At 36.0% G+C, this 26,579-nt stretch overlaps 1 protein-coding gene across 6 annotated transcripts; it reads right to left on the bottom strand.

Annotated features, from left to right (window-relative positions):
• Positions 1 to 5,868: 5,868 nt before the first annotated feature.
• FGFR1OP2 (FGFR1 oncogene partner 2) lies at positions 5,869 to 26,460 on the bottom strand. 6 transcript variants are annotated; one of them, XM_045510349.2, is made up of 8 exons: positions 26,010 to 26,460; positions 20,786 to 20,959; positions 17,775 to 17,923; positions 15,503 to 15,620; positions 14,154 to 14,296; positions 11,679 to 11,792; positions 9,040 to 9,153; positions 5,869 to 7,923 (listed from the first exon to the last, which is right to left on the bottom strand). In XM_045510349.2, the coding sequence occupies exons 3-8, from the start codon at positions 17,907 to 17,909 to the stop codon at positions 7,786 to 7,788; spliced, it is 762 nt and encodes a 253-aa protein (XP_045366305.1). In that variant the 5' UTR covers positions 17,910 to 17,923; positions 20,786 to 20,959; positions 26,010 to 26,460; the 3' UTR covers positions 5,869 to 7,785. The 6 variants fall into 6 exon arrangements, with proteins under 6 accessions (XP_045366305.1, XP_045366304.1, XP_010944846.1 ...); XM_045510348.2 differs by having other exon boundaries at positions 26,173 to 26,460; XM_010946544.3 differs by lacking the exon at positions 20,786 to 20,959 and having other exon boundaries at positions 26,010 to 26,459.
• Positions 26,461 to 26,579: the final 119 nt, after the last annotated feature.

Below are 26,579 nucleotides of genomic sequence, written 5' to 3'. Positions count from 1 at the left end.
GCCATGATATCTTTTGGGGAATTATCAATTTTACACAGTGAAAACATGTTTTTTTCCAAGTTAATTCTCTGTGGTCCTGGACCATTTCCTATTCAGTGCAGGGTATATGATAGATAAAATTTCCAGTGTCTGTAAGTATTTCTGCACAGCCGCATTTGTGTAGGTTTTTTTTTTTTTTTTTTGGTATAAAGTTTATTTTTTGATGATGTACTTGATACCTGTTATTAACTATCATTAAAACCTCAGAATTCTGGGCTCTCGTTTCCTGAGAACTGGGCTGAAGCTTTCCCACCGCGCCCAGGGAGGGAGGTTACCTGTGTTTTCCGTTTTGATACGGGCTGAACTGTGTCTCCCTCCAAATTCATGTGTTGAAGCCCCAGCCTCTCAGTTCTTTGGAATGTGACTGTATTTGGAGAGAGGGCTTTATTAAAGAGGTAATTATGTTAAAAATGAGGCCACTAGAGTAGGCCCTTATCTCATCTGACTTGTGTCTTTACAAAAAGATGAGAACACACAGAGACACTGGAGCAAAGTACATTTGAGGACACTAGGATGCCAGCTGTCTGCCAGCAGAGAGAGGCCTCAGATGAAACCAACCAGATCTTGGACTCCCAGGCTCCAGAACGGTAAGAAAATGAATTTCTGTTGTTTAAGTGATGTCACACAGTATTTGTCTTTCTCTGCTGACTTTTCTCACTGGGCATAATGCTCTCAAGGTCCATCCATGTTGTCACAAATGGCAGAATTCCCTTCTTTCCCATGGCTGAATAACATTCGATTGTACGTATAAGCAACATCTGTTTCCATTCCTCCATTGAAGGACACTTAGGTTGCTCCCCTATCTTGGCTATTGTGGATAATGCTGCAATCAACATGGGAGTACAGATATTTTTTCAATATCCTGTTGCCGGTTTCTTTGGATACGTATCCAGAAGTGGCATTGCTGGGTCATGTTGGTTCTATTTTTATCGTCTTCTTTTCCTCATTAAATTTTAACCGTACTACAAAATGGCACAGAGCGCACTGCGTCTTTTCATTTACCTTTCTTTTTCCATTCTTCCCAAGACCTTAGAATTTAGCAATTATTCCCTGGCAGGCACATCAGAACACCTGAGTGACCCACACACCATGGCCCTTGGAATCATTCCTTCTATTCCAGAGTCCTGCACATACAAGTATAATAATATACCTAACTCTGCTGCCCCAGGGTGAATGCCTTCCCCTGGAAGGAGGTTAAAGAATGGCCACATTCTTTTTTTTTTCTTTTTGAAATCTTTTGCCTTTGAAGTTCTTAAGGGCAAAGAGGTTATTCTGTCTCACATGAGGTTTTATGGCTCCAGTGAGTGGATTCTTTATTGCCCAGACTTGCATGTGATCAGCTTGCCTGAACTCGTGGTGTACATACTGGGAAGAGCATGGGAACCTGTGCTGGGAGTTTTGAGGAAGCAGGTAGAGCATCAGAAGATGAATGCAGCTGGTAAGATGTATGACTAAGCAGGCCTTTGCACCCAACTTCTCCGGGGACGGTGTTTTCAGGAATTGAAGTAGACCTCAACTCCTTTTTTTAAGTAAACCAGCTGTCTCATTTTGAGACCATCCATGTATCAAAATTCCTCAAAATGACTTAAATATATATATTGTTAGGGCTGGGCCTAGGGTTCTAGGGGACTGATTTCAGGGATGGGATTGAAGGCTTCTCTGAAAAAAAAACTCACTCCCTCATCTTGTGTATTGATGCCTGAAGGTTTTTGAACAGAGGACAGTTTCCCATTCCATGAATTACTCAACCTTTCTTCCAAACCAGCTGTGCCTCTGAAGCCCTTCAATGATAACACACCATGATTTTCTTTCTACTGACTAGAGATGTTTTCACCTCTTGTATTCTGTATAGGTCTTGAGTCTGCCTGACTTAGCCTGATCATAGGACAAAAGCCTATGATCATTGAGCCAGACCTTCAAAAGAACATATTCTAGGAGAAGCTTATATTTGAAAAATTCATTCACTTGCTCTCACATCAGCTTTGGCTTGATAGGACTGAGCACTTGACCCCTGATTGGGGCTGAAATCTGAGATGAAGCTGACAAATCCTCAGGCGTTTAAAGCAGCCAAGAGCCACTAGCCCCTTATCAACTGTTTCCACCAGTCAAAGCTCTGTCCTGAGGCTCAGGGTTACACACACACATGACAGGGACACACTCTTAGGGAACAGTGATTCTAACCACATGTCTTCATTGTTAGTTTTACAGGAAGCCCAAATGTAGCCTTCTGATACTAAAGAAGTATACCATGTGTTTCAAGATTAGCATATTTTTATTCGGGGCACAACTCTACCCACTGATACTGATTTTAATGTAGTGAATTTTCTGAAGGCTTTTGGTTAGCAGGCCACAGAAACGAATTGGCTAGTGTGTATAAACAATGGAATAAGTTGTTAGTATACTGATATTATTTGCTTATAGTCAATATCCCCCAATGCATTTGATTTTTACATGATTGTAATTAAATGTGCAATTTAGTACTAAGCTTTTTATTATGCAAATTTAGATTCATATTTTCATTCCTGTTGCTAGAATCTTCAAGCCATAGTATATAATAAACTTCACTGAGTAGGTATCAATACTTTTAGACTATTAAATTAACTAAATTTAGATTAATTAAATTTACTATTTCCCTATTGTAGGGTATTTTTTCCCCTTCTAAAAAACTGAAGTATAGTTGATTTACAATGTTGTATTAATTTCTGGTGTACAGCATGATTCAGCTATACCTATAAATATATACATATTCTTTTTCATTACAGGTTACTACAAAACATTGAATATAGTTCCCTATGCTAGGCAGTAGGACCTTGTTGTTTATCTATTCTATACATAGTTTTGTTTTTTTTTCTTGCTAATCCCAAACTCCCAATTTATCCCTCCCTGCCCTGGTCCCCTCCTGGTAACCATAAGTTTGTTTTCTATGTCTGAGTCTTTTTCTGTTTGTAAATAAGTTCAATTGTATCATTTTTTTTGATTCTACATATAAGTGATATCATGTATTTGTCTTCCTCTGACTTACCTGATTTAGTATGGTAATCTCTAGGTTCATCCATGTTACTGCTAATGACATTATTTCATTCCTTTTTATGGCTGGGTAGTATTCCACTGTATTCATATACTACATCTTCTTTATCCAGTCATCTGTTGATGGACATGTAGGTTACTTCCATGTCTTGACTATTGTAAAAAGTGCTGCTATGAACATTGGGGTGCACGTAACTTTTCAAATTAGAGTGTTCTCTGGATATATGCCCAGGAGTGGGACTACTGGATCATACAGCAACTCTATTTTCAGTTTCTTAAGGAACTTCCACACTGTCCTCCATAGTGGCTGCGCCAATTTACATTCCCACCAACAATGTAGGAGAGTTCTTTTTTCTCCACACCCTCTCCAGCATTTATCTTTTGTGCATTTTTTAATGATGGCCATTTTGATTAGTGTGAGGTCAGATCTTATTGTAGTTTTGATTTGCATTTCCCAAATAGCATCATTGAGCATCTTTTCGTGTGCCTCTTGGACATCGATATTTCTTCTTTGGAGAAATGTCTATTTAGATCTGCCCGTTTTTTTTACTGAGTTGTTTTTTTGATATTGAGCTGTGTGAGCTGTTTTTATATTTTGGAAGTTAATCCCTTGTTGGTTGCATCATTTTCAAATATTTATTTTTTCCATTCTGTATGTTGTCCTTTCATTTTGTTTATGGTTTCCTTTGCTGTGCAAAAAGCTTTTAAGATTAATTAGGTCCACTGGTTTATTCTTGTTTTTAATTTCCATTATTCTAGGAGGTGGATCCAAAAAATATTACTGCAATTTATGTCATAGAGGGTTCTGCTTATGTTTTCCTCCAGGAGTTATAGTATCCATTCTTACATTTAGGTCTTTAATTCATTTTGAGTTTATCTTTGTACGTGGTGTGAGAAAATGGTCTAGTTTCCTTCTTTTACAGGCAGCTGTCCAGTTTTCCCAGCACCACTTATCAAAGAGACTCTTTTCTCCATTGTATAGCCTTCTTTGTCATAGATTAATTGACCATAAGTTCATGGGTTTATTTTTGGACTTTCTTATTCCATTGATCTGTATGTCCGTTTTTGTGCCAGTACCATATTGTTTTGATTACTGTAGCTCTTATTGTAGGGTATTTATATTGAATCCAATTTGTTCTAACAGTATCATGATGTGGATTTAATCAGGAGTGATGCTGAGAAATGGTAGGATTCTGATATACAGTTGACCTTTGACAATACAGGTTTGAACTGCATGGGTCCACTTACATACAAAATTTTTCAGTAGTAAATACTACAGCCCATGATCTGTGGTTGGTCAATCCGTGGATTCAGAACCTTGGATATGGAGGAACTGCAAATGTGAAGGGTCGACTATAAGTTATACTCAGATTTTCGACTGTGTAGAGTTGGTGCTCCTAATCCCCCCGAGTTGTTCAAGGGTCAACTGTATGTAGAAGGGAGTATCAACAGAATTTGCTAATGAATTGAGTGCAAGATTCAGGAAGAAATGGAGTCAAAGATGCCACCAAGGGTTTTGGCCCTTGTAGTTGGACATACGGAGTTGTCATCAACTGAGATGGGAGAGATCTGAGAGTAAGATTGGGAATGCAGCTTTGGATGTCTTAAGTTCGAGATATTTCTTTGATAGTCACAGTTGGATGAGTCAGGAGTTAATGAGAGGTCTAGGGAGCTGTGGATCTGGGAGTCATCCAGCATACAGGTGGTAATTAGAGTCACGAGCCTGGGTGAGATCATCAGGGAAGTGAGTATAGATACAGAGCAGGAGTAAGGCCCGAGGTCTGTGGTTCCCTAACACTAAGAAGTCAGAAAGAAGAAAACAAAGGAGACTGAGGGGCAGTCAGTGAGGTAAAAAGAAGACGTCCCCTCAAATTCATTAGAAATTATTGTTCATTGATACTTCACTAAAAAATGTACTCCTGTTTTACACTGATAGTCAAAAAAGACAATAGTCACCCCAAATTAAGTGAAGCATCTCTGATCTCCCATTCATTGAGTCAGTTTAGAAACACAAAATTTTGGAAGTCATCTTGATATTTAAGAATATCAAAGAATATTGTTTGAGCAGAAAACACTTCATCTGTGAAGCTGTACATAACTGGTTTTTTAGAGCTGCACTCCACTTATAAAATAAATAATACAGCGGACAGAAGATAAACAACGGGTGATGTATTTGTCTCCAGGGCTGCTGTAACCAATTACTGCAGGCTGGATGGCTTAACAGAAATGTATTGATTGTCTCAGAGTTCTGAAAATCAAGGCGGCCAGCAGTGTGAAATCAAGCAGGGTTGGTCCCTTCTGGAGGCTCTGACGGGGACAACATCGCTCCCCACACGTCTCCTAGCTTCTGGGGGGCACCTCATAAAACTTAGGGTTCCTTGGTTTGTGTATCTCTCTGTCTCTGTCTTCATAGGACATTCTCCTTCTGTCTGTGTTTCAAATCTCCTTCTTTCTTATAAGAACACCAGTCATTGGATTTGGGGCCCATACTAAAACCAGGATGATCTTATCCTGAGATCTTTAAACCTACAAAGACTCTATCTGCAAATATGCTCACATCCACAGGTATGGCAGGTTACAGGACCTGGACATTCCTCTGGGGGACACTATTAAACCCACTACAGATGATCAAAATTTCTGCAGAATCAGCAAAAAGTTGCTGGCCAACTCCTAAGAAATACAGACAGGAGCTGTTGCTAAGTACTAAATCTGTGGTAAGAAAAGATAAATAAAAAGCCCTAAAAATAAACTGTATGTAAGAATAAATGTAAACACTGTTTTCAAATTAACTTGGAGATCATACCAATTTCAATCATTCATCTTTATTGACAAAATAGGTTCCCAGCAATACATATTCTCAGACATAAATTTAAGGTTCTGCTTGAAAAAAAAAAAAAAGAATAGAACACTGTTGCTATATAACAAAGTAAATGTCTTTAAACATCAAGTTCTTGAAATAATATTGAAGAAGAGCAAGAATAAATTAACTCAACTTATTTGTTTTACAAAAATAATTATTTCTCAGTTTTTATAATAGAGCTGCCCCAATGAATTGCCTCAGACTTAATCTCAATTATGTAGTTTATTCTAATTCTTACTGGGGATAAAAACTCTATGAATGATGTGCCATCAAATTAAAGGATACTTTCCCCAAAATCAATAGAAAAGTTTAAAAATGAAAACTGTCACTTGTTTATAAAATATCAATTAAGGCCTCTGAATGAGAAAAGAAATCAATTTAATGTTTGAGCCATTTGCCCTTTTCTGTTCAATCTGTCCCATCAACCCCACTTACTCCAAACTTAAGATAAAAAATTCCGAAGTGAAAAGCAGTTTTGAATTTCACCAATATATGAAATTATACATTAAAGTTACTACATGAATATTACCTTAACGAATTATATACTCAAAAGTAGAATGTTCTATCATGCTGATTTTAATACATATTTAGTATAAGTGAGTACAGTATATTAATCATATTTGACACATCCTTTTCTTTTAAAATCACCACAAAATACAAAAAATTTAGATTTCAGTTGATGTTAAAGCACATTCCTATTTCTAGCAGCTTTTAAAAATTTATACACTGGATATATATTTTGTAAAAAGTAAAACAAATATTTATAAAGCCACAGATTTCCCCTATGCCACCCCCCAGTCCTTTGACTGAAAGGTGACAAGAAACATCTCATAGGCTCTGAGGACCAAGTGGAGCTTAAGAATAGATCTAGAAAAAATTTTTTTTTAATTTTAATTTACTGCATCTGTATCTCTTAAGAGTGATTACTTTAAAAAAAAAAAAAGGTTCTGAGGCAGAGGAATTCCCAGCTTACTTTGAAATCACCAGACCTAGCCCACCATATCAAACATTTCCACCGTTAGCTAAATGAGCTGCATGAGATTTTCCCTCTCGTTTTCATTACTGATTTAGAACCAAAACTTATTCCTTCAAATAAGTAGTTTAACCTACTAAATATGTCTCTTATAAGATCTTCTTTCTTAGAAAGTAGTATTCCTTCTCTTTCATTCCTGAAATGATATTTCATACACTTATGCAAGTCATGGACAATTGTTAGCTCAGTATTAATTATGATAAATTAGCTGAGATTAAATTACCTCTTTTGTTTATGATGCATATGAAACATCCCTAACAGACTTTCAAACTGCATTTTTTTTGACAAAAATTTAAATTAATGAGAAGGTAAACAGGTAATCACTGAAGCTGAAGTCTCATGGTACATAAGCTATGTGTTAACCTTCACCAAACAGGGAGGATGTAATTAAGTATGATGCTCTTCCATTCACCATACTGTGGCAAAAATCTATATTTTTAAATTGGGATAATTTAATGAATTACCAGACATGTGTTGAGACTATTCATGCTTATCCAAGTATCATCCAGAAAGCCAAGAGCACTGCTGAAAGTTCTTGACAACGTTCAGCGGTCATTGTGAAAATCTTTAACTTGTTCACCAATTAACAGAGGCTTCCTTTCTATTTTTCAATTTATATTTTGGAATAAAAGTCTAGGACCATTAACTATGCATTTTTTGCTGCTATCTTTCAAAAATGTCATTGCCAGTGCACTATACACATGATAGAAAAAAAAATAAAACAAAGGGTAGCTTGAGATGGATTTCTCTTTTAATTTATTCACTTAATAGGCCAGTCCCAGTGACGGTTGGAGCCTTGTAACAAGTTCACAGACTGAAAAGCTCTTCAGCTCTTCCTCAGGCTCAGGTCACTATTGGTCACTAACGCTGACAAAGACGTACTTTCCGAGCCATCGTCTTTCCTAAGGTTCAAGAATGATTCTCGAGTTATTTGAAGGATCTCTCTCAAGCCTTTATTTTCTTGCTATAAGAAAGCAAAGACAAAGAAGCAGTCACCACGGTGGCTACCAGAGTACAAACGGAGCTTAAGAAAAGCCAAACATATGAAGGCATGAAAAATAAAAGGCAAGTACTGTAATTGGCAGAAATGTACTAAATGATAAATGACAGCGCAAGGGGGCAACCTGAATGTAGGGAACACTTTTTTTAGAGAGGTTGAAATCATGTGTTCAGTGCCTTCCACCACTGCAAAGCCTGGCTACTTCTGCAGCGTAACTGCAGACAGAACCTCAGAAACTGCCTTATTTTACCATCACAGGACAGATAAACTAACACCAAGATTTATACTTACATAAACTCAGAAAGTCTGTGAATGACACCTTGGGACTAGAACCTCTCAGTACGTTAGCACTTTTTTAATTTCTCCATGATGGCATGGAGCGCAGGGCAAGCCGTCTGGCTTGCTTTCCTCACTGGAACTTAACAGCAGCAGGGCTGGCTCAATAGACTGATATTTTTCAAGAAGGAAATTAAGTGACCAAATGTCTGGTGTGCAAATCTCACAAGATTTTTGCCTGGCCTTTTATGGAAAAAGTTTGACTACCTTGGTTATAAAAGAATGAGAGAATGTGTATGCTTAGAGAAATCATTTCTGGCCTTCTAAAACCAATTTCTCCACCATGATTTCAAAATGAAGCTTTTAAAGTTATAAAAGTCTATTCTACTGACTTGAGTTATTCAACAATGACTTGTGCTTCTGCCACCACAAAATAAAGGCCAGATGAGATAAAAGCTTTTATATTCCCCAGAAAAACAGCATCATTGTGATCTCCAATAGAATAAAGGCATTTTTTAAAAAACTGCTAAACTCAAAAACTATATTCACCTAATATAACAGAAGCAACACAGGATCAGAAAAAAATCAATTTTCTCAATTACTGGTGTAAGTTTACTATTGATCCTAAACTCCTGCATTACTCTATAAATGGTCTTGCATTATACACTCATATAACCAGTATCCAGATTAAGAAAAAGAACATTACCAGTATCCCAGAAAGTATATATTTAAAAATAGGACATATTTTCAGGCATAAATCTTTGAATGAACAGTTTTCACCTACATCTGCAATTTAAAACTTACTTCAAGTTGAAATATTCGTTCCTGTTCCTTGCAACCCTGCTGCTCATCAATTTCAATGGCTTTCCTCATTACTGCTGCCATTTCAGTTATCTGGTCAACATGTGCTTGTAATTCCTGAAAAAAAAAAAAGAGATGGCGTTGTGAATTGGTGAAATACTTCATTATTTTTATTTTAGGATCGTCTCCTTTTTATAAAAACTACATTGACACTTAATACGAACATAGTATCTTTACACTGCCATTTAACATAAATGTAAATATCAAACAGATATTTACAGGAAAGTTGACTGACTGTGAATGGGCTTTTGAAATTAGGTTTCTGTTAGGACTAGGATTAAGGATGAGCCGCATAATATAACTAAACCCACTAACAAGGATACCCGTATTTCACATTCCTCTCAGGACAAATGATCAGCAACTTTCTCTTTGTTACACCCACACACCCTCTACTGATCAGAGTAATTGGAAAGATAAACATTCACTCTCTTTTCCTCCCTGAAGTCTTCATGATTTACAAATATTTTCTGTATTATCCATTCTTAAAAACTGATCTCAATTCACTCTGAAGCTTTTCTAGATTAGAATCCTCCTGAGAGCAGGAACTGTATAGTGTTCGTATTGCCTATCATTTAATGTTAGGTACATGATAGATAATAAGTATTGAGTAAAATGAACAGAGTTCTGCTTTTAAGTATTCAAACATAAAATGGTCTTGTTTGCAAACTGTTCAAAATATAATTCCAGTGTAAAACAGACATCCACATTTGCTTGGCACAGCAAGTAGCATAAAGTTCTCCTCATCTTGTTCTCTTATTCTTTTCTGCACACCTATGATGTGCCAGGCACTGTGCTGGGCAGTAGGAATATGAAGCCTGTTAAGAAATGTTCCCTGATTTCAAGGAGCTTACAGTCAATGAAAGAGACAGACAAAAGGTTTAAAATCAACAGAAACAGAATAATAATTTTTTAAATGAACAACTTCTATAGACCATTGTTCACTGGCAATCAAGAGTTATTTTATTATACTAAAGCCAAAACTTACATATAAAAGTTAATAGTTTCCAAAATAAGCATTAAATCTCTTAAATAGTTGTATATACTCTATTTGTAAAAAGGATTTGAACAAGACCTGCCCCCCAAAACCTATAAAACTAGTAAACTATGGAAGAAATAGAGAACAAACAGGAATATCTTTAGCAAACCACACGTTTAACATCTTCTTAATTAACATAGAGATCTTCATACTATTTTAATGCGCTCTATACAATGCTAGTATGCAGGAAAAAGGCAAAATAAAGGGCTATGCTGTCCAACATGGTACCATTTACATTACAATTACCAGAGGTCAAATACATTTTAAGAAATTAACAATTCAGTTCCTCAGCTGCACTAGTGACACTTCAAGTGCTCAACAGCCACATGTGGCTGGTGGCTTCCATACTGAACAGCGCAGATAAAGAACACTTCCAGCACCGCACAAAGTCCTACTGGACGGCTCTGGATTAGATTACAGCAGCGAGAATGATGCCGAGACAAACAGCTATCATTTTCTGGAACAGTTAAAAAAATGATTTAAAATCCCTCCCACTGTAAAGGAAGCATAATGTGTAAAAGCAAGTTAAGCACAAAAAACTGCAGCAGCAAATAAAATCAGGGTGGTGGGTAAAAACTCTGAAAAGCCACAGCTTTCTCGGTTTATGGTTTCGTGTCTAGGCACTGACTTAGGATAAACAATTACACAGGAAGCAGATCATTATCTGTCTTTAAAACAAAAAACAAGAAACTACTAAATCTCAACTGTGTAGCTTATTCTTGCAAAATCATCATAAGAAAAAAACCCCCAATACTTCAAAAAGCAGCATATTTCTATAGGCTCAGTTCCTGGATGGTTCACTTATTACAACAAAATCTTTAGGGAAGTATCATACATCTTTCAATGGGCACAAGAGGGCAAGACCTGTGCTTTCCAAACTGACTTAAAGGTAAGAAGGGCTAGCAACATAACCCCTGAACTGTCTTGAAATGCCCTTCATTGGTAAACTTTCGTTTAGGTTCATTTCAACTTTGCTCAATAAAGGCCTGCCACAATGAAATTTAAAAAAAAAAAACTGTCAAAACACAACGGAGAGCGTACTGTTATACTTAATTGTAACACTTAAACAAAGGCATCCTTCATTGTGAACACAAGGTAAAGGACTATAAACTATCAGAAACCTGAATTAAAACAATTTAACAGTTTGGTTGAACAAAATTTTTATGAAGTCAGAGTAAAATGACTGCCAAGAAAATATCTTTGATGTCCAGAAGGAGGACGACTGTTTAAAGCTCACTACAATCCTGCAGCAGCAGTTAGACGGAGCAACACAATGAAAGGCCGGCCTAGAGAACGAACCTTTCTTTAAAGCCTGTGATTATCCAGCAGGCGGGCTATGATGACCATACACAGAGAGGCAATGACAGACTTCAAGTTGCTACACTAAGTATTTCTGGAAGGCTATCAAAAGCACAGCATTTTTTAAAAAAGCAATTTCATTTATTTGCTTATTTAATTTGGGAGGAAAATCCAATGTAAAAGTATTTTTTTAATGGGCCCCCCCTTCCACCCACATCCCAAAAGTCGACTGTTTTATTTAGTGTACATTCTGATTTGCTTCCAAGTGCCTCCTCTCCAGTCCATGTTGAGGTGCTTCAAGGATGTGTCGAGATGCATCAAGGAAGAATCCTTCGGAGTGGTTACGATGCACCATGTCAATCTGTAGTACAGAGTCATTATAATGTTAATACGGACATTATCCGTAATTTAAAAACTGAATGAGTGTTAGTTCATGCGTGTTAGCCAACTGTTTGAAATGTTTGTTTTTTTAAGATTTCCAAAAAGGTATCAGTACAAGAATAATGTAAGAATGAGTATCTGAATGAAAATCAGTTCTGCTCGAACTTTTCACTGATTTTTAAACGTGTGCTCAAAACCTTCTGGGTGAGCGCAAAATTCTACATTACAGCAGTCTCAGAAGGGTCTCTCACTCCAGGATGCTGTTATGTGTAACTCTGTTTATTATCCCTAAATGTATTATAAAATTATTTCTGTGTTTCGGCCTCTCAGAGCGCTAGCACCTACACATATCCTGGAAGCTCACATATTTCTGTGTCTTTATCATGCACGTTTCTCTGCTCACCCACTTCTGCTTGTGACACCTCCCTCCCCCAGTAATTAATGCAAGGCTGGATGTAGATGGATGTTCTACCTTTCTCTGCCACCTTCCCAGATTCTCTTCATGAGAACTAATCTTGCTTCCCTCCAGTATCCCAGTAATAATTCATCTCTATTTTAGGATTCATCACATCCTACCTTATATTCGATAACTATGTTTTTGTGTCTGTATCTCCCATTATACTGAAAGCTCCTATGGAAGAGTAATGAAACTTATTCATTCATCTTAGTAATAAACTATGCCAGTGCCGAGTGTTAATAAATATTTGTTTGAGTCAAAATGTCTCCTTTTTGGGAAAAATCAAAACCACAAACATTAATATGTATTAGTTAGAATTAATAACAAGTAACCAAACAGTCATTTTATGGAAGGCAAGGATCAGCACTTAGATGAAGAATTTAATCTACATAGTGAAAAAGGATGGTTTACAGCTATCTTACGAAATGTGTAACTCTGCTAATTAATAAAAAAGCTCTGAGGAATGGTAAAATCTAATGTGTTTCAGAGCACATCTGCTTCTGATATATCTGCTACCATAAGGGACTAGCGAGCTTCAGTATCGTATTCTAAGTACTTTTTTGCCAGAATGTTCTCTTTAGATCTTAAAAAGTTTACTTCTTAGCTTGTTAAACCTAAGGGCCTTTCGGAATTTTTCAAGATGATATTTATTTTACCAATAACTTTAAGTCAATTCATATTTGTACCTTAAAAAAACTTGATACATTTAAATTTAAATGTTTTTCAAATGATCTCACAACAACAGATACATTTTATATTCAAAAAATTAACTCTTAACTATCCAAGGTTTTCCTTTTGGGTCAGAGATGAATAGCATAATTAGATAATATTAAACCCATATTTATTTACATATTGTTTACTATTTGACATAGGAGGTATTCATTACTAACTTCCTTAATATGTAAAGTAGAATTCACATACCAAAGCAATTTACTAGGTATTTAATTTTAATATAATTAATAATTAAAAAATACTGTCAAGCACCATGATGGATGAGGTATTTAGGAATCTAAAATGTGTTTCAGTAATGAAAGAGAAAAACACATCTTATAACAATCAATATTTCTTAAATAATATTATAACTAATAGTTAGCTCATCATTATCCAATATGAATAATGGTCTAGTAGTCACAGTCTGTTCTGATATTTTTATTTCACACCAGCAGTTAAAAATCAGTTTAAAATAAAATGTAAATGGGAAAGGATTATTCTGCCTGTTTTTGTAGCAGTTGCTAGCAAACACAGGGACATACACAAAGGGAACAGACACAGGGATCACAATGAGTAACATGAACAGCAGGAAAAAACGTTAAGTTCTAACCAGTTCAGCTCTGGCTCTAAAAATGTTGTTAACTGATATGTGACTGGCTAGGGAGGTGGGGGTGGGGAAGGCAATATTTTAATATGTTTGTTCTTTTCTTCTCCCTCACCCCACGGTGTTTCCATTAATAATTAGCCTCATCCAGAAAACAGTCCTAAGAAAAACAAATCTACCTTTAGCTGCTTTCAGAATTTTTTTAGTTTTAAGCATTTAAATTTTTGTTTTTGCAACAGATATCAATACACACATTTATTACAAGAAATATTTCTTAAAAGCAGATAACCTTGAAAAATAATTTTGAATAGACTTACCTTTATTTTCTAAATAAAGTTTATTTTTGAATATATATTAAAGCTACTAGGAAAGAATGGGAGTGAGAAGAGTAAATCAAGCAGAAAACGACACGTACGTAACATGAACAAAATAAGGAAAAGCAGAAAATGTCAAAAAGAGAAGTATTCAATATTATGTAAGACACCTGTGATTTAAAAAGAAAAATCGGAACACAAGTTAGCCGACCGTCCCTCTGTTCCACCTCAAATTATATTTACGGAACGGATTACCTTAGAGTGCTGCTCTTTCAGCTTCATTGTTACACCCGGATCATCCTTTTTGCTAGCCATTAGCAGTCTGAACATTTGCTCTCGATACTTGCTCATTATAAGTTCCAAGGCAGACTGATGTTCTTCCAGGGACGTACGCAGTTCTGTCAAGAATAACAGTATATTGTATTCAAACTTGAGTGCAAGATGTACAAAACATTCTCTTCCACATTACGTTTATCAAAAAAGCAATTTGTAAAGGGGATATTTTAAAAAGAAAACATGATGCACAAAAATCTAGCCACATGGAAATAAAGGACACCAAATGGAGTCTTCTATTAGTTTTTTATTTTATCTATTTATTTTTTAAAATTTAATTTTTCTTTTTTTTGCAGGCGGGGAGGTAATTAGGTTTATTTGGTTTTTCTATGGCGGTACTGGGGATTGAACCCACAACCTCCTGCATGCTGAGCATCCACTCTATCACTTGAGCTATACCCTTTCCCCCATTAGTTATTTAAATGACTATTTTAAACTCATTTTTTGAGAACCATTTTAACAAATATATACCAAATGATAATTAAGTATCAGATGGTGCCCTATATTAGGAATACCAAAACGCCAGGGAAGAGTCTAGTGGAGAAAACAAATCGTAAATAATTATAATACAATAAGCTCTACTCAAATACGTGTAAAAGGTCTGAGAGGAAAAAGTGGTGAAAGCTTCACAGAAGTATACTATTGAGATGAACCTGTGTTCTTTGAGTTGAAAAATAAAGGACAGGGCATTCTAAGCAGGGAGGCATGGCGTGGATGGTGTGTTCAGGAATGAGTCTGATGGCAAGAGGAAAGGTTCCATGGAGAGGAGAGGTTGGGGAGAGTACGAAAACAAAGGCTTGGAGGTGACCCTGAGGGCCTCTGGATGGGGAACTAGTACGCAGTGAAGGTTCTCAAGCAAAAGAATAACATGAGCAGATATATTTTTGAAAATATCAATCTGATGCTTGTGTTGAAGATGATTGGAAGGGGAAAAGAGACTGAAATCAGGGAGACCAGTTAGGACAGCTGGGGGTCAAAGTGATGGGATTAGAGAAAGAAACTGAGCTACTTCATAGGTAACAGCAATGGGACAAACTGGATATTGCGGGTGAGAATCTAAGGTGACTTTCAAGTGAGGAAGACATTCATATACAGCACAGGATAAAGAGCAATAAATAAGACTTAGGCATACTGGACTAGAAATGAGATTAATGCCAAGAAGTAACTATAATTGGCTATTTTCCCATTTAAAAAAAAAATTGGTCCCAGGTTGACAGTACAATTGCAGATTAAAGTTCTCTTTTGATTTGCTATACGTAGTTATATCTTGCCTTTGTTTTCTTGTTGCAATTCTCTGATCTGTCTGTTTTCTTGCTGTATTCCCATAACTAATGTGGACCGTGGCCGATGTCTTGCAACTTCATTAAGTTCCTGAATTTCTTCTTGATACTAATGAAAAGATTAAAAAAAAATGTGGAGAAAATAATTGAAAATATGTATCTGATATATATATATATATGTTTGCTAAAGAACTCTTATTACTCAGCAATAAAAAGAACCCAATTTAAAAATGGGCAAACAAGATGAGTAAGTTCTGAGGATGTAATGTACATCATGGTGACTACAGTTAACAAGACTGTATTATATACTTGGAAGTTGCCAAGAGTACACCTCCAACGTTCTCAACACACACACACACACACACACACACACACACACACAGTAATTATGTAAGGTGATGGAGGTATTAACTAACCTTATTGTGGTAGGTAATCATTTCACAATATACACATATATCAATAGAAATTGTACACCTTAAATTTATACAATATTGCATGTCAAGAATATCTCAATAAAGCTGAAAAAAATGGGCAAGACATTCAAAGAGACATTTCGCTAAATTACACAAATGGCCAGTAAACACATGAGAGATGCTTAACATCATTAGTCATTAGGGAAATACAATTCAATATAACAATGAGATACCACCTTACAACCACTAAGATAACCTTAATCAAAAAGCAAATAGTAACAAGCATTGGAGAGGATGTGGAGAAATTGTTAACTCTCATATATTGTTGATGGTAATGTAAAATGATGCAGCTGCTTGAAGAACAACCAGGCAGATCTTCAAAGAGTTAAACATTGAGTTATATGACCCATCCATTCTATGAATAGGCATATACCCTCCAAAACTGAAGACCTATGTCCACACAGAAACTTATAAGCTAGTATTCATAGTATTATATCTATAACCAGAAAGTAGAAGCAAACCAAACTCCATCAACTGATGAGTAGATAAACACAATGTGCTGTACTCTTACAATGAATATGACTTAGAAATAAAAACTAATAAAGTACTGATACATGCTCCAACATGGATGAAACCTGAAAACATTACATTAAAAAAAGTCACAAAAAGTAACATATTGTATGATTCTATTCATATGAAGTGTCCAAAACAGGAAAATCCATAGAGATAGAAAGATTTATGGTTGCCAGGGGCTGGGGGAAGGGAGACCTAGCGAGTGGGTGCTATTGGATATGGGTTTTTGGGGTGATGAACCGTTGTGAAATTAGACAGTGATTATGGTTGCACAGCATGTGAATATACTAAAATCCAATGAACTGTACCCTTCAAAAGGCTAAACTTTATGGTATGGTTCTTAACTTTGGTTGTCAAACTCCTTTTTTCACAACTCAATACCAGATGTATGTTCACTGGAACACCTGAGTCAAGCTAGACCGGGAGGTATGTAAGGCATCTAGGGCCACAGAGTTGCAAACCAAAATAAGTAAACTTGCTCCGCTATTTTCAGCAGCTTTGTTAAAAGAAGCACCCCCGAGTTGCTTCCTTTTACAAAATGGATGCATTTCAAGAGAGTAGGCTGTGAAGGTCTATTTACCTCCAGTGATTTCCAACATAATGTTAGAGATTTTAAAATTTTCTTAAGAGTTGAACATTTTTTATCAAAAGAGGGCTTAAAATAGTAGCTCAACTCCATGGCCCACTGGGAAGTGCTTACATACAATGCTAAGGGTAACAAGAAGTGAAGCCACTTCTAGTTTTTCTTTAACTGGAAGCATTAAATGAAAAATAAGGTAGCAAGTATGAATGCAGTTAACTGCAAAAGTTGTAAACCAGACATTGCTTTGCATCTTTTTAAAAACAATTTTATTAATAGCATCACCTAAATACTCTTACAAGGAAAAATACAACATTTCTACATTATAGAAATAAGAGAAAGAGCAAAATATATGTCAATATTAGTAAAAGATACAATCTGGTCTTTGTCAAATATATCTAGACCTAAAAAATTCACATATTTTCTAAACTCAAATGTGTATCACTGTCAGAAAAATTAGTGATCAAGTCTACAAGTTTTAGAATATATATATATATACACACACACACATTCATGTCTCCTGAACTTGAAAAATTATATTCCAACCTAATTTGAGGCATAGAAGTCAAGCTACTTTTAAATTTTAGAGAACATTAAAAAAATTAATGAAATACTAATTAAGCAAAGTTTCAGCCACACATAAATGCCAATGACTGCCTTTTTATAATGAAATCAACAAGAAAGAAAAAAATCAAACCTGCTTCATAGCTTCTACTCGCTTGTTGAGAGCTGTGGTTTGCTCAATCAGAGATTCTGCTGCATCGTCGTGATCTCGTAATCTTTCCACAAGAGCTTTAGCGTCAGCAAGTGCCTTCTCAATTGTGCAACTCATTTCTAAGGGAATACCTATAATTAAAAATCAAAATCAAGATTAAAAACACAGGTGGGGTGTCATCTTATTTCAGTTTCACATTAACACAGATAAGTTCAGGTTACATTTGTTACTGGGTTGTTCACTGGGGAGAAAAGCCATCTAAGAACAGCTGTGGTTTTGCTTCCGCTAGGATGGCATAAGCTTGAAAGTGAATTTATAATATTCAAAGTAATTAGAACATATAAAAGTGATTTACAGACATAATCAGAATGTATTTAAAACACCCTGAATTTATGGTGGGGGAAAAAGTACACATCCAAAGAAAACAATCTATAATATAGAAATTGTGCTCTTTGTGAAGGCAATCCCTAGTACATTGTTTGTTAAAAAGGTTACTTTATTAATCTTATTCTGCAATGATTGTCAGGTCTCTGACCATATGACCCTTCTTAGCCTCTGCTCAGTCAGGTGACCTGAGACACAATTCATAAACATTAATGCATACTGACTAGCTACATGGTCTCTATGGGTCAATGCTATGTCAAAGTGTCAACCTCCTTCTGGAGGAAATTCGACTTCTTACATAAAATTGCATTATAATCCTAACTCTTTCACTTTCTTTAGTAAATGGCAAAAAAAAAAAAAAAAAAAAAAAGGTTTGACTTAGAACAATAGCCATTATGGGAAACCTCTGAAATATTAAAATCAGTAATTAATATGTTTAAAAGAAGCTCAAAAAATTAGGAGACAAAACGTGAAATAGCCAGTAGTTAGCTTCTTCAACTGGTATGCTGAGACTTAAAAACAAAATTTTAATTTTAAAATAATCTCTCTCAAAAATCTTAACCTTCTGAAACATACCATTCTTGAATTCTTCTCTATTAAGTTTTACCTTATCTTCTAGATGAGCCACACTTTCTTCAGGATTTTCTCAAAAAATAAAATCACTCTGTAAAATTACTAGGCCAGAAGCCAGGTCTACAGCAGTTATCAGGTACAGATCCAAGTTAAGGGCTATAATTAACGATTTTCATCAAGTTTAGGAAGACAAGAATCTGCTACAGAATGCAGGACTTTGTTAGATACTACTGTCCTGGGCTTTAGATCTGTACCGGCTAGTTCAATTATTAGTCTCTCAGAGATGGAAAAATGCAGCAAAGTAGGAAAGAGACTTAACCCGACTGTGTAACATTTTAAAAGAAAAAAAGCAAACACAACACATCAGGCCATTTTAGTAGGCTTTCCTTTAAGGTCATATCTAACAAAGATTCAAAATTGCAAACTAAATAAAAGATGAAACATTCGAACAGTATTCTTGGTTGTACTCAACAGCTGAAGCAAAGGGTATCTTGTCCTGTTAATATAAATAGGTTCAAAGCTGAAGAAAAGGATTCAATCAAAATAAACTAAAATGTAAAACTGCCAATTTAGAAAATATTTAACATATGACTAGACATTTCCAGAGAGCTTTAAGAATTAAGCCAGAAATTAATAAAATTTCTAGCTCTCTAGAAAAACAACACAAAACAAAACAAAACAAAACAACCAAAAGATCTGTCTTCTAAGATTTAGGAGGTTTAGATAAGTGTACTTCAAAATACAACAAGCAAAAGGGCCATTAAAGGAACCAATGCCTCATACTGGTTAAAACACAAAAGGACAACCATCCAAAATCCATCTAGGATGCTGCTCCAAGGGAGACATTAGCCTCCAACAATGCCTTGTCCTTCCTCTAAACTTCCAAGGGAAATGAAAGTCACGGGTAGGTAGGCAGTAATACAGCTTTCCTAACTATATGGTAGTCACTATAGCTCCGTATCTCCCATTAATCCTTCTACCATAGAACACAAGATGCTTCACAGTAAAATTTTAAAGTTAGTATGTTAAAAAAAAAAAAAAGTCAGGAAAGAAGGGAGGAATAAGGAGCAAACTGACTTGTAATAAGTTAAAAAAAACTAAAAATAGAAAAAAATTTTGTCTTACAATAAAAATAACTGGTTGTAACAGATGGTGAAAAGAAAATTTTTTAAAAATTGAAAGTCTAGAGAAAATTGTAAAAGATTTGAGAGAAGTAATAAAGGTTTCTCTTGATTTAATATAACAACTCAAGTATGAGGAACCTTTAAAGTCCTAGGTCTCAACCTATAAATGAGATTGCTGGGAAAATTATCAGAAGAATATTTCTTTATGCTTTGCAATAATACAGCCTCTACTAACTTAATAGGTAGGATGCGCTTCCAAACAAAATGGACAAAAGTTCCTACATATGAAAATATGACATGTGATTTCGACCTGAGAATACCTGTACTGTGTATAATTCAGTAAGTTGCCCCCTCCCCAAAAGCCATGTCCTTAGAATCCTAAGGGCAAAAGAATCTATAGATTAACTGAAACAGAAAACCAAATCTGGGCTCTTTCTAGATAAAGATAAATCTTTCTTTTTGAAATATGAGAAAGTTATGCTGTGTTCTGGGGGTATCAACTTGAGACAACATGGCACCAAAGACCCACTGCCTGTCAAATTCTACGCTTTAATTCAGTAGCTAAGGCTCACTCTTCCTGCCTCAACTAAGTCATAGAATCTTCAGTTTATACTAGGGTTTTATAGCCAATGTTCCCATATGCTAATCCCTGCTGCTAAATGAAGCCACCCTAAACTTTCTACTAGTTGAATAATTATGAAATACTGTTATTTTCTGTTTTTCATATTACCATCAACTGGTACAAGATTCTCGCGCCAACGACCATACCTACTGAAAAAGAAATCTCATGACTGTGCTTCCATATGGTTTAGGAATATACAGCATTCCTATATATACTAGCAATATACTAATAATTGTATGTTTATATGATGGATGGATTTAAGTCCCCTACTGAAAAGTCATAATACTCACAATGGTTAAAATACTATTCTATTTTGTGTTTTCTTCCAAGAACATTCCAACTTGTCAATCAGGTAATATGTAAGCATATGTAACTGGAACAGTTATTCATGAATTTAAGTCATGCAACTCTTTGCTTCTTTCTTAGAAATCTTTGTTTGTATCATTCCCAGTCCTCAGCAAACCCTAAACAGAATAAATCCAAGAAGGTCCAAGTTCAGACACATCATAATCAAATTTCTGAAAACAAAAGACAATGAAAAAATCTTAAAAGTAGCCAGAGAAAAATAACACATTACTTATAGAGAACCAACAATTTGAATGACTTAGATTTCTCATCAGAAATCATGAAGGCCAGCAGACTTGCATACAGATGTTCATAACAGTTTTGTCTGTAATAATGAAAAACTGGAAAATGGAAACAACCTAAATGTCCATCAACAGGTGAATGGAAATACCCAATGTGGCAAATCCATACACCAGAATACCACTCAGAAATAAAACGAAATAAACTACTGACACAACCAATAATATGATGAATCGCAAGAACGCAAGTGAAAAAAGTCAAACAACAAAAAAGGGTCTATACTGTTTGCTTCCATTTATATAAAATTATAGAAAGTACAAACTAATATCTGGTGAAGGAAAAAAGATCAGTGGTTGCCTGGGGATGGTCAGGGGGAGGGAGGGATGATTTAAAAAGAGGCATGAGGAATCTTTTGGGAGTAATATGTTCATTATCTTGATTGTGGCAGTGATTTTAAGGGCATCCATATGTCAAAAACCATGAAATTATACATTTCAAATATGTATAGCTTATCAGTCATCTACTATACCTAATAAGCATGGAATTTTTAAAAACGAAAGAAATCACGAAGGCCAGTGGAAAGTGCTGACAGAACAGAACTCTCAACCCAGAATCCCATATCCAGTGAAAATACTCTTTATATATGAAGGTGAAATAAAAGTCATTCTCAGATAAAGAAAACGAGAACCTGTTTCTGGTAGGTTTGTTCAGAAGTAAATTCTTCAGAGAGAAGCAAAATGATATCACAAGGAAACTTAGAGCATCAGGAATAAAGGAAGAGCAACAGAAACCATAAATATCTAGGTAAAAATAATAGAGTATTCTCTTTTTGAGTGCTTTAAAGTGTCTGATGTTTGAAAACAAAAACTGTACCTTTTGTGATGGAATTTTCAATTTATGTAGCTGTAATATATAACTACAACATAAAGGAGGAGGATAACTGGACCTATATTGTAATAAGGTTTCAACATTTCACTTGAAATGATAATTTCAAAATGTCAATTTTAAAATGTCAATTGTAAACTGTAAAAAAAAAAATCACATATATAATTGTAATCCTAGAGGAACCCCTAAAAAAAGTTGTACAGAGGTAATAGTCAAAATCATAACAGATGAATTAAAATGAATTAAAAAGTTTCAATAATCCAAAAGAAGAAGAGGAAATAAAAGAACAAAATACTGAGGGTACAAACAGAAAACAAATGGTAAGATGGTGGACCTAAATACAAACATATTAATAATTACACTAAATGTAAATGTTCTAAACACATTAGAATATACCATTGGATAATCTCTTTACTCAGAATTTTAAAAAAGGACACAATTATATGTTGACTATGTGAAACTCACTTCAAATGTGATATAGGTAGGTTAAAAGGATGGAAAAAGACATACTATATAAACATCAATCAAAAGAAAGCCAGTGCGCTAATTGTAAGCACCCGAAATATGCTCAATGTGATTAGCTGTCAGAGAAATGCCAACTAAAACCACAGTAAGATTCTACTTCACATGTACTAGGATGGCCATAATAAAAAAGATAGTGTCAGGTAGGATGCAGAGAATTTGGGGCTTTCACAGGCTGCTGGTTGGAATGTAAAATGGTGTAGCCACTCTGGAAACCAGTCTGGCAGTTCCTCAAAAGGTCAAACATATGATCTAGCAATCCTGTTTCTAGGTATACGCCAAGAAATGAAAGCACGTCCTTGCAAAAAATTGCATATGAATCTTCATAGTAATATTATTCATAATATTCATTCAAAGCAGAAATAACCCAAACGTCCATTAAGGGATGAATGAACAAATAAAAAGTGGCATATTCTTATTTTTTGACCAGCCTCTTCCAGAATTGGAACCTAAATCAGTCACTCACGAATTGCCTGGTCAGCACTACTGAGGTAATCTGCCTGACTGACCCCTACCATTCCCCAGTGGAAAGTGGCCTTGTCACAACCAATCTGCTTTTTGCTACTATAGCTTCCTTGTAAGTTAAGTACACTGTGACTAGTTAAGATATGCACTATAAAAATAGATAAGTGGAAAATATCTTTTTTTTAAATGGAGTCTTTTTTTAAATTTAAAACTCCCTTCACCTATAAGTCTTTCATTTTGTACAGCTCGTTGGAACTCCTTTTTATCTGCTAGATGGGATGCAGTCTGACATGAATCATGAATATAGTCAATAAGGTCTTTAAAGTTTACTCAGTTGAATTTTGTTTTTTAACAAGACCAATTAGGCTTTTTGAAATAATAATTTAACATCCACTTCAAAAAAATTCTTTAGATTGCATAATGAATTATTAGTATCAAAATGAACTCTATTTAAAATTTGTCTTGTAACTACAAAAACATACCTACTCAGGGAAAGGAATTATAAATAGCAAATAATTAAAAGCATACTTTTATTAGCATTTCAGAAAAACAGTGACAAAATTTCTAAGAATCTGCACGTTCATTTCCTGTATGTGAAACCACAGAAAAGTTTAAAATATTTTATAATATGCATTTACTTTGCCAACTTTTTGAAAACCATCGTGCTTTCCCCAACTTTTTGCCTGGTAACTAGAGTGGGAGGAAGATTGTTTTTCACATTTTCTAACAAATTTTAAATTTTTAAAAACTCCAATTAAAAAAAAAAGATATTTTCCATTTATATATTTTTATAGTGCATGTTTTAACTAGTCACAGTGTACTTACTTACATTACCTTCTATAGGTAGGTTCAAATTACAGGTGAAATTTTTTTAAAGCAGTTTCCTCCCTACCCCCTCTCCCCTTACATTCTCACCCACTTTACCACCCAAAGACATTTGCAGTCAGAATCCTGGCAAAGGGTTCAGAACATTTTGCTGCTGATAAAAGAGAAACTACCACCCACCAAAGACAGCAACTGCCAACTGTTTAGTTTCAGATTTTGGTTAAGAAAATGTTAAAGAAATTCATGTCACTCTTCCTTCTCCTTTCTCCACAAATCCTATAGCTGGAACTACATAGAAATACTGTGAGCGCTGACATACCATAGATGTGTCTATAAATGTCAACAATCTAGTTTAGTTAAAAACTTGGATTGTTCAGGCAGGTGCCTCTAATAAGTGGATGATATTAACTGACACATATGCCAGCAGGAAAATTAAATGTCATAGTTATGGCTTTCTTAGAAACTTATGCAAAGAGATCAGGAAAGAATGTAAGTAAAATTACAAATTACATATTCTAAAAAAGCATCTTATACAGACATATCACTGTATCTGAAAGCACAAAAAATTTTCATTGTCCTTAAAAATGATGGAATGAACATACGTTTGTAGCTTAATGAAAAAAATGAATTTTTAAAGTTAGAAGGTACAGAATTTGAAAGGACACAGGAGAATTTTTCTTTTAATTACATGTTACCTTTGACTTGTGGCTAAATATAAGTTACACATACAGATATGTTCAAACAAGTAGACAATTCAAGAAGGAACTAACCTAATCTTAGCCAGTTATTTCTAACCTATGGGTAAGGAATCACTGGAAGGGTTGCATGGATGTGCAAACACCAAGCATGGTCTACAGTCTACATATTTCTCTCACACACATATCCCACTATTTTTTTTTTTTTACAGACAAGAGACTAGTTATAATAAAATACAAAATCACTTAAAAGCATAGTAGTGTTTTTTTTTGCCATTATGCATAATCTCAAGTAAGAGATACTAAGAGTACAATTACTTGTGTATTAGGGGTCCAGGGTCCTTCATATTCAAAACAGGTTAGGGTTCTCTAAGCTAATATACAAGATTCCTCCTGGTTCTAAAATTCTTCGGTTTTAAGGATGCTAAGGACTCCTACTCCTATGGTGAATCTTGAGAGCTATTTACATTATAAATGTGTATACATCTGTACATATAAATATGCCTGCTATGTGCCAAGCATTGGACTAACTTTTGTTACAAAGATGAATAAAGACATGATTGCAGACTCGAGCTCAAACTGGCATTAGACACAGGTACTTAAACAAATAATGTTACACAACTTAGAAAAAATACCTGCAGAAGTACTGTTTCAAGTGCTCTGGGAGCACAGTGGTACTATCAATGTCATCTGGGGGAGTCTGAGATGACAATGGTCTATGAATCGGATCTTGATAGGTGATTGAAAAAAAAAAAAGAAGAGTAAGCATTCAAGCCAGATGGTACAGCACATACAAAGGCACAGGGCTGTGAAAAAGTGCTTGGCATGTTTGGCGAAACAGCCAGGAGCCAGGCATGACTGGATATTGAGGTATTTGGAGGAGAGGCAAAATAAGACGGAAAACGTAAAATGGATTGCGACAGATAGTAAAAGGTCCTAAGTGATATGTTTAACAATTAGGACTTAATTCTGTTAGCAATACGGTTATCGAAAAAGTTTAAAGAAAGGACTAATATAAATAGATTTGTATTTCAGGATGGTAACTCTAGGGAAGGATGATGGGGGGAAATCAACTTGGGGGGGGGTGCAACCGTAATAATTCTGGTGAAAGAAGAAAGAGCATAGGGCAGTGCAAGTGTAAATACACAGTTACGGGTGAGCCTTAGGCTTCTAGTTTGGGCAGCAGGATGGATACCATTATCTGAGGTGGGATACAGAAGAAAGGCAGGAAGAAAACCAGGAAGAGAGTGGGATTCTTTGAAAGGCAATTTCAAGACAGTCTGGTTATCCATGACAAGGATCAGGAAAAGATGGATATTTCTTGGAGGGCAGTTTCAAGAAAGAGGGAATGGTTACCCACGTCATGTGCTGCACAGAGGTAAACTGAAAACTGACAAGGACCCCTCTGCCATCCCTGCCGACCATCCCCCACCCCACCCTGCAAACGGTGACCTCCCAAGTGGGTTCGGCAAGAAGAAAAGAGAGAGAAGGTGGGACCACAGGGTAAGGGTCAAGGTTTTCACCGAACTTTCCGCACCTCGGTTCCGGGGAAAGGTGCTCAGAGCGGAGAACAGCGAGAGGAAGTACCGCGCCCAGGATCGGCCCGCCGGCAGTTCAAAAGGTGGAGCAAAAGCACCGCCAGGGGAGGGAAGCTTCAGACTCCCTATTTTCGCTCTCGTCCCTGGACTGATTCCACTTACTCTGGTCTCAATCCCTCGCAGCTGTCAGCCGTGGCGATTAGGACTCAAAGCCTCTGCCAACGGGACCTATGCACCCAAGGGAAGAGACGCCTCTCGCCCGCTCAGCTTCTTCAGCGAGCAGACGCAGAACCCAGCAGAGCAGTGCGGCGGCGACCGACGGGGTCACAGCGGATCAGCCCCATCACTGGCCGGAGGAAAACCTCCGCTGACCGCCTCCGACCGGCGCTCTCAGAGCGCTTCAATCTCGCGAGATTTCCTTCCTCGAGTTACCGTGGGGGAGAGCCGAGCGATTCATTTGAGGCCGCTAGCTGACATGCGCGAGAGGTAGGGGCGGGCCATTTCACGTCCCTCCCTATTAATCTACTCTCAAGCTTTCGCTCGGCCTCTCGCAAAGTCTCGCGAGTTTT

This window comes from Camelus bactrianus, chromosome 34 (genome assembly GCF_048773025.1).
Source record: "Camelus bactrianus isolate YW-2024 breed Bactrian camel chromosome 34, ASM4877302v1, whole genome shotgun sequence".
In the NCBI taxonomy this organism is placed as follows: Eukaryota; Metazoa; Chordata; class Mammalia; order Artiodactyla; family Camelidae; genus Camelus; species Camelus bactrianus.
Note: the sequence above shows the minus strand (reverse complement) of the source record. Positions and strands in the feature narration are given on the sequence as shown.